Raw genomic sequence first — 8,950 nt, 5'->3', positions numbered from 1 at the left:
GGCTTCCAGCCATGCATTGTCTGTGTTTCTGCTATCATCTACATAACCCTTATAAATCTGTAAAAGAGAGGAACCACACACATCCCATTTAGCATTGTGGAAGTTCAGCTGCGTGCTAAAAATTTCATTATCTTTTATACACCAATAAATAATTAAATTAAAGCGATAGATTGAATGAATCACCTGTTAAAGCACAACTTACAGTAATGTAAATTTTATAAAACTTTGTGAGCCAGTTTCCCGGACAGGGTTTAGATTAATTCAGGAGGCCTTAGTTATATTCAGACATTTAAGCAGTTTTACAAACATATACAACAAAAATACATTACTGGTGTGCATCTTGAGACAAAACAATGGCACTTCCTGCTGAAAAAAATAGCATCAAACCAGCATGGGAATTATGCTGGTCTATGCTGGTTTAGCTGGTGGTCACCAGCATACCAGCACCAAAACACAACATATGCTGGTCTTGCTGGTATGACCAGCATGGGATGCTGGTGCTAATGCTGGTTTGGTGCTGGTTTAGCTGGTGCTAATGCTGGTGCTGGTTTAGCTGGTGTTCACTAGCAAACCAGCACCAAAACACAACATATGCTGGTCTTGCTGGTATGCTGGTTTTGTCAGCAGGGCTGATATATGTTAAGATATGTCAGCGTCACGACTCCTGGGTGATCTGTGGTGTGTATGTGTGTGTTTGTTTTTTACCTGTTGGTGACGGTTCCTCACGTGTGCACTTGCCCCTCCCGCTCGTTTCTGTAATCATTCGCCAGCTCTGTCTCGTTTCCTATCTCTATTTATAGTCCTCCGTGCTGTCTCTCGTCATGCGCTCATTGTCATGGTCAATCGTAGTCACACGTCCAGTCCAGTCAGTTGTTTCGAAGATCCTGTCGCTCTTCTTTGCTCTTGTCTCAGCTCCTGTCGCCGACATTCGGATGCCTGCATCTGCCCGGGATCCTCAGCCGGTGTGTGACTGTGTTGTTGTCCTCATCTGAACTCTGTCCTTCTCGGGTGCAGCTGGGTTGCCTCATCTTTAAGCAGTACGCCAGCCTTTCCGGTTTGCTGAGGAGTTTCGTGCTGATTTGTGTGGATTACCTCTCCTTCGGAATTCCTGCCTTCATTGAGGATTACATCGCTGGACGCCGCGTGTGGTCTCCGTCATCTCCAGTGGATTGAGGATTATTGTGTTTTCTCTTATCTATCTATCTCTTCTCTTCTGAATAAACATCCTTTAATTCGCATGAGACTCGACTCAGAGTTTTTCCTGACAGTCAGTACATTTTTTTTTTTGATCAATTGATATATTTATTTAAGTGTCATATGGTGCCCAGCCCTCATGGGCTTATTAGACACTACAGTAATAATTTCACCATTATCTCCAGATGGCCATAACATAACACATAACGCATCCTAACACAATTAAACCACTAAAAATAAAAACTACACATACAAACAGAGTTGGCTTTTCATATGGGATACAAAATAGTTTGCCGCAAATACCAGGCCTTTTCTATACATTTTGACAAAGAAAAGACATCATTTTCAAACTGCCAACATAACATTTCCCCTTCATATTTCCAAAATATGTACAAGATGGTTTTAAATTAAGGCAGCTCAAACATGGATTTTAGTCTGTGACTAATGCTGTGTTCCAGGCAACCTGTAACCTGAATCACGACTTCAAAACCACGACTCACGACTCTGAACTGGGAGTACATCGATCTAGTACGAGTTCACGGGTGGGAAGTCACGGGTTTGACTGCCGTTCCAGTGCACTTTCACAGGTAGAAGGTGGTAAAAACACGGGTTACAGGCTGCCTGAAACGCATAGAGTCGTGGTTTTGAAGTCGTAATTCACGGGTTAAAAAACCTACCTGGAACGCAGCATCAGATAAGCCCTGTCCGGGTAACTGCCCCTGAATGTTACTGACATAAAGTTAGTTTATTTTTAACAAGAAATCTTTTATCATAATGCCTCTACAGTCTTTAAAATCAGTTACGTTTTGCATTTACATTCACACATTTGGCCGATGCTTTTATCCATAGCAACTTACAGTTTTGTAATCAGTAGCTTTGAACCCATGGCCTGTTATGCTGTTAATGCAATGCTCTACCACCTTTTGCTCACCTGTTCTGCAGCCTGTAGGTCAGATTTGATCCTCTCGTTTAATTTTTTACCCAGAATTCTCTCCAGCGTCAGTGGCAGAGTCTCATTAGGTTTGGCTTTACCCTACAAGAACAAGTTTATGAGTGCTTGTGTTACAACCATCAGTGGAAAATAAAAAGCAAAACAATTATTTATGTACAGTGAGTTGAATTTTCCATTCAAAATTGTACATAAAACGTCTTGGGTTTTTGTCTATTCTTACCCCCTGGAAGACAATAACACTTCTCTGCATCTTTCCAAACGGCGAGAAATTCCAGTACTGTCCGTTCACCATCACGCCATCTGCAGACGAAACAGCACAATTATTTCATTTTTTAACTCTTACACAACTTTCAAACCATCAAAGCATCTTAAACGAGAGCCGGATGAATGCTAACGTTAATCTGGTATAATCTCATTTGTGACATGCAGATGCAGCGTTTTTATGTCTTTAGCTGAAAACTTCAATTTGATCTGATTAGAGATTAGATTATAATTCCAGCATGGATCAGGACAAGAATAGGATTTTAATTCAGTGTGGTATACCTGGTAAGGATTGGATGGATTGTGTTATTTGGGCCGAGGGATTTAAGAGCCCCTTTTCCTCGTATCCCAGTTCTTCCTCCTGGATTCCTGTAAATCAATTTAGGAGAATGAAATGTTTACAACTAAAATAAAATCGACTGTATTAAATTATAGGAGAAGTGCTGAATCATAAATAAAACACATTTTGGGAATACCTGTACTTGTCTAAAGCCGAAGCATCTGTACTATTACTGTAAAAAAAAAACATTTTTTGTTATATGCACTGACAGTGATTAATGTTTGGAAAACAATTAAAAAAGAAACAACATTTGTGTTAAGAATAATAATCTAGTTGCCTAGCTATAATCTTTGATTAATGAAACAATATATTTATATATTACTAAATACAAGCTTATTGTAAACACAATTCATTCAAATCCAATTAAATCCTGTTTTTCAGTATCAAACTTACTCGCTTTCCTGCTGATTGTAAACTGAGGGAAGGTAAGAAGTGAAGTTTGTCTAAAAGAGTAAATTCACATGTGTCAGACAAAATAACTCAAACCCAACAGAACTTCATTCACAATGATTTAGAGAAAAGACATCAGTGAAGATCAGGCACCTCCCAGGACACCTTCTCTTCAGGTACAGGAAAGCGTGTGACATTACTGCCGGGATACTGAAGCTGACGTGCATACGTGTGAGGAGGCTTCTCATCTTCTGTCTCCTGTCCGCTGGATTCACCATCGTCCCTGTCAATGCTTTTACTCGCTGAATATGAAAAAACGTCATTTAATTATTTTAGTATATATTTTATGTTAGACATAATATAGTCTAACAAGCACCTGTGATGTATGGGCCTAATGAAACTAATGAAAGTGCCTATAACTGTTAAACCATAAGGATGCCTACATCTGACGAGAGCTGATTTAAAAACACTCTGCTCACTCAATAGAGGCGGCTCCAGTTTGGATTGATATCCCTGAGATTTCATAGCGTCCATAATCCAGCGAAGAGCTTCAGTGACCTGAAAGATGACAACAAATGCACCATGTGACACTCACATTACTACGGTTTGATATGAATATAGATGTATGTGAGGAAGAACTGTAGACCTGCTCTTCCAGCTTGGTGAGTCTTTTTGCCATTCTGGAGGAAACCATCTTCTGGTCCCTCTCCAGAAGTTCAGACATCTCTTTAACCCTAACCAGACATGGACACAGATTTTTATACAAAACTGGCTGCTCAAAGCACTCAGAAAAACCCTTACGAGTGTGATTATTAATATATTTGACTGTCTAGTTTCAAGGAATATTTTTGTGGAGTTTCTGTTGCTATTTCATTTATTGGAATATATCATAATAGCTTTCAACGCCATGTCGTTGTTCATATTTATAAGTATTTATATAGTGTGTATTCAGATCATAGTCAGTACTTCTCAGCTGTGTCCTGGATTCGATGCTCCACACTGTGATTCTCATCTTGACGTGTAGATGACAGATAGTTGTCCTTCATGAAAGCCTCCCATGACAGCAGCTTCTTTTCCTCAGACTCCTCAAGCTCTCGTCCTGTGGAAAAGAAGCACAAACTTTAACCCAACCACCTGTTATAAGTCCAGTCCGATCACTAAGACTGGCCTCCCATCATCATGATGCCCAGCCGATGTCTGACCAGCGAGCACTTCCCTTAAATTTCTAAATTTTTTATTAAATCTTATAGTATTGTACTTTTAACACTCATAAGCCCCTATTTTCCTGTATACATTAGAGTTCCTTGGGGCTAAAAATGACCCCAGAGATTAAAAGAGTGTGTAATGAGGGCTCAGAAACGCTGGGATCCATTTTGTGGTGTTATTAAAACAAACCAATCTGGCAAACAAATCCAAGACGTTAGGCAGAAGAGTAATCAAAGTACAGGCAGGCAGATCAAACACAGATAGGCAGTCCAAACCAGGCAAACAATACAAAGGGTAAATCCAAAGGCAGAGAAAAAGCTAAACAGGGAGATGGTCAATATCAGGCAGTCAAAATAATCACTCAGAAATAACGCTTGGTATGCAGGGGTTAGCTGGCAATACTTCGCGCTAGACCTAGGCTAGCATTAGACTTAAGTAAGGCAAAACAGGAAATGAGCAGAGGAGCAGAGGGCAGCGCCATGTCAGTACTCCGGTGAGGGCTCCCTCTGGTGGCGCGGCGGTATGGACGTTACAGATTCCCCCCCTTTAGGAGCGCCTCCTGGCGTCTACGAGGCCTTCCTCCAGGGCGTGGTGCAGGACGGTCGGGTCTGGCTCGGTGAGATTGGGATCCAGAATGTCGTCCGAGGCTACCCCGGACCTTTCCTCAGGGCCATAGCCCTCCCAATCGACCAAATACTGGAGACGACCCCTGCGTCGCCTCGAGTCCAACAACTCTCTCACGGCGTAGGCCGGTTCCCGAGAGGAGGAGAGGAGGAGGTGGCTCTTAAGGCTCAGCGTTGGGGTCGTACTCCGCATGATAAGGTTTCAGCAGGGAAACATGGAAAGAGGGAGAAATGCGATAGTTTACAGGCAATTCCAATTGGTATGTAACATCATTCATTTGTCTAGTAATACGGAAAGGTCCTACGTACCTTGGACTCAGTTTCTTAGGCGGGAGTTGGAGTTTCAGATCACGGGTGGAGAGCCAGACCCTTTGCCCAGGTTGGTACGGGGGATGAGGACGTCTGTGACGGTTGGCGTGGACCTCCTTGTGGCGTATGGAACTCTGGAGACTAACATGAGTGCTTTCCCAAAACTTCTCCACTCCTCCTCATCCAATCGTCCACAGCGGGGACATCAGAAGGCTCTCCAGACCAGGGAAACATAGGGGGTTGGTAGCCGAGTACGCACTGGAAGGGGGTGAGGTTGGTGGAAGAGTGCCTCAACGAGTTCTGTGTGTACTCGGCCCAGGGCAGGAATTCAGACCATCGATGCTGTTCACGGGTACAATAGAACCTCAGGTAGCGTCCAATCTCTTGATTGAGTCTTTCTACTTGGCAGTTAGACTATGGATGATAACCAGACGTTAAACTCACATGAATGTCCAGATTATTGCAAAAAGCTTTCCAAAAATGGGAGGTGAATTGGGTTCCACGGTCAGAGACAATATCTGCAGGGATACCAAAGTTCCTAAACACATGGTGAAACATAGCTTCAGCGGTTTCCATAGCTGTGGGTAATCCCTTGAGAGGTACAAGATGGCAGGACTTTGAAAATCTGTCAATGATGACCAAGATGGCTGTATAGTTGTTCGAATGGGGCAGATCAGTGATGAAATCAATACTGAGATGGGACCAAGGGCGTTGTGGTATTGGCAAAGGTTTCAGAAGACCCAAGGGTAACTCCTTAGGAGTCTTGGACTGGGCACAAACTCGACAGGATTTAACAAATTGTGCAACATCGTGGTTCAGGGTGGGCCACCAGAAGGATGTCTTGACTAGGGCTATAGTGCGAGTGATACCTTGGTGACCGGAACTGAGTGACGTGTGGACCCATTGCATAATGTGGGGACATAGGTTAAGCGGGGCATACGTTTTCTCAGGAGGGCATTCATGTGGTACCGGATCTTCTTGGTGCTCTTGGGTGATTTCTTGCATGATATCCCAAGCTATAGGGGCAATGATGTGAGTGGGTGGTATGATGGGGGCAGGTGAGCGATCAGTGGGTGTGAGATTGTGATAACGGGACAAGGCATCAGCTTTACCATTCTTGTGTCCGGGTCTGTATGTTATGGAGAAGTTGAATCGTGTGAAGAACAGTGACCATCTTGCCTGGCGTGCATTCAATCTCTGGGCTCCTTTAACATACTCAAGGTTCTTGTGGTCAGTCAATATAGGAAGCCAATGCCTCCACTCTTCTAGGGCTACCTTGATGGAGAGAAGTTCCTTGTTTCCTACATCGTAATTTCTCTCTGCCTGGGTTAGTTTCCTAGAAAAATAGGCACAAGGATTTACCTTATTAGCTGGGCCATGGTGTTGGGACAGAACAGCTCAAATTCCTGTATCAGATGCGTCAACTTCAACAATAAATTGTTTCTCAGGGTCAGGATGCTTAAGGATAGGGGCTGTGGTAAAACAGGTTTTGAGCTTCAGGAAAGCATGGTCAGCTTGCGGGTTCCAAGGGAGTTTCATGGGTTTGCCTTTCAACAGGGATGTCAGGGGAGCTGCTACCATACTGTAGTTTTGGATGAATCTGCGATAGAAGTTCGCGAATCCCAGGAAGCTTTGTAGGTCTTTAACTCTTTCACCGCCAGCGTTTTTTTAAAAAGTTGCCAGCCAGCGAAAGCGTTTTTCATGATTTTCACAAAAGTTTAATGCCTTCCAGAAAATGTTCTTCTTCAAATATATAAACATACAATATACCAAATGAAAGAACAGACCCTCTGCTTTCAAACAACAACAAAAAAACCTTTTCATCCTACCTTCAGTAGTTCTTGTGTAATCAGCTTTTGAATATGGGTAGGTTTCTGCAAAAACACCACATTTTGAGCAAAAAGCAGAGATAATTCCATTTTTGTGACGAAGTTTTCATAGAGATCCCATTCAGAGCGATCTTTAAAACAGACACGGACATGCAGCAGCTTGCCATAGGGAAATACTTCCGGGTTTAAAAAGTTGCGGAAGGGCGCCACCTAGTGGATAATAGCAGTATTGCGGAAAGACAGAAATACTTGTCATTGGTGGGGAGGCGTTTTCTCTTGATTGACGAGATATTTAGAGTTAACAGTGCGGGGGGTTGGCCATTCAGTGACTGCCTTGACTTTGGTATTGTCCATTACAACTCCCTGTGAACTGATGTTATAGCCCAGAAAATTGGTTTTAGAGACATGAAATTCCAACTTTTCAGCTTTTACGTACAGTTTGTTCTTGAGGAGGCGAGACAGCACTTCCTTGACGTGGCAGATATGGTTCTCCATACTGTTTGAGTAAATCAGGAAATCATCAATGTAGGCTATGACATACTGGTTCAGGAGGTTTCGCAACACTTCGTTGATGAATGACTGGAAGACAGCGGGAGAGTTAGATAGCCCGTACGGCATCACAAGGTATTCATAGTGCCCTCTAGTGGTGTGGAATGCAGTCTTCCACTCATCACCTTCATGGATGCGAACAAGATTGTAAGCACTGCGTAAATCCAACTTGGTGTAAATCCGGGCTTCTCTGAGTTGTTCTAGGGCAGAAGGTACACTAGGTAAAGGATAGGGAAACTTCACTGTGATATTGTTCAAACCTCGATAATCAATGCAGGGTCTGAGGCCACCATCCTTCTTCTCCATGAAGAAGAAACCTGCTGCAGCAGGGGATGTGGATGTCCGAATAAAGCCATTTTGAAGTGCTTCAGATATATAATCTTCCATACCGCGGGTCTCAGGTTGTGACAAGGGATAAACTTTACATTTAGGTGGCATAGCATTAGGTAGCAACTCAATAGCACAATCCCAGGGTCTATGGGGAGGTAACTCAGTTGCTTTGGTCTTACTAAATACTTCAGAAAATTCAAGATAGACATCAGGAATCAGAACATTCTTACCAGTCGGGCTTTTAATGTTGGTAGACAGACAGGGTTTTGGTTTCAGATGATCAGTGCAGGTTTCCATACACCGTGATGACCACTGTAGAATTTCTCCAGTCCTCCAGTTAATCTTAGGGTCGTGTGCTACCAGCCATGGATGACCCAAGATAATGTTATAACGGGTTGAAGAAATTACATAGGCTACAAGGTTATCGTTTCTTGGTGAAGGGAGCCGACTTGGAGTGTGAGAGGAACAGTACAGTGGGTAATGCCATTTCCAATGGGAACGTTATTAACAGCTGAAATGTTCAATGGGGGTTGACATGGGATGACAGGAATTAGAAACTTGGAAACAACATCTTCGTGTATGAGGTTTAATGCTGAGCCAGAGTCAATTAATGCTGTGAATGATATGGGTTCAACATTGTAGGTGATCGTAACGGGTTGTGAGCACATATCATGACAAAAAGGGAGGTTTTAAAATTGGCTTACCAAATTACTGTAGAGGGGCTTCTTAGCAGGACAGTAATCGATGCGATGGCCAGGTTTTCCCCCAGTTAAAGCATAAGTCTAGGGCACGTCTGCGTAAGCGTTCCTCCATAGTGAGAGGTGCAAATCCCATCTGCATAGGTTCTCCGATGTTAGTGGTGTCAACAGAGGCGCGTAAAACTTTACTGGTGGTATTCATCATCTTAGCTGAAGTCTTCGTTTTTGCAGGTACATTTCCCATCAGGTTATCAATATGGACTGCCAGA

At 43.1% G+C, this 8,950-nt stretch overlaps 1 protein-coding gene across 1 annotated transcript in view; it reads right to left on the bottom strand.

The window, feature by feature from the left end:
* Nucleotides 1-2,307: 2,307 nt before the first annotated feature.
* LOC129452101 (transient receptor potential cation channel subfamily M member 2-like) overlaps nucleotides 2,308-8,950 on the bottom strand; it is a 45,372-nt gene continuing 38,729 nt past the window's right edge. The window contains exons 12-19 of the mRNA XM_073854751.1: nucleotides 4,104-4,236; nucleotides 3,784-3,871; nucleotides 3,617-3,695; nucleotides 3,291-3,439; nucleotides 3,141-3,190; nucleotides 2,884-2,919; nucleotides 2,690-2,776; nucleotides 2,308-2,446 (exon numbers count right to left, since the gene is read on the bottom strand). Of these exons, the coding sequence (XP_073710852.1) occupies nucleotides 2,323-2,446; nucleotides 2,690-2,776; nucleotides 2,884-2,919; nucleotides 3,141-3,190; nucleotides 3,291-3,439; nucleotides 3,617-3,695; nucleotides 3,784-3,871; nucleotides 4,104-4,236 (746 nt within the window). The 3' untranslated portion in view covers nucleotides 2,308-2,322. The remainder of the gene's footprint in view (nucleotides 2,447-2,689; nucleotides 2,777-2,883; nucleotides 2,920-3,140; nucleotides 3,191-3,290; nucleotides 3,440-3,616; nucleotides 3,696-3,783; nucleotides 3,872-4,103; nucleotides 4,237-8,950) is intronic.

The sequence above is a fragment of the Misgurnus anguillicaudatus genome, chromosome 17 (assembly GCF_027580225.2).
Source record: "Misgurnus anguillicaudatus chromosome 17, ASM2758022v2, whole genome shotgun sequence".
Taxonomy (NCBI): domain Eukaryota; kingdom Metazoa; phylum Chordata; class Actinopteri; order Cypriniformes; family Cobitidae; genus Misgurnus; species Misgurnus anguillicaudatus.
Note: the sequence above shows the minus strand (reverse complement) of the source record. Positions and strands in the feature narration are given on the sequence as shown.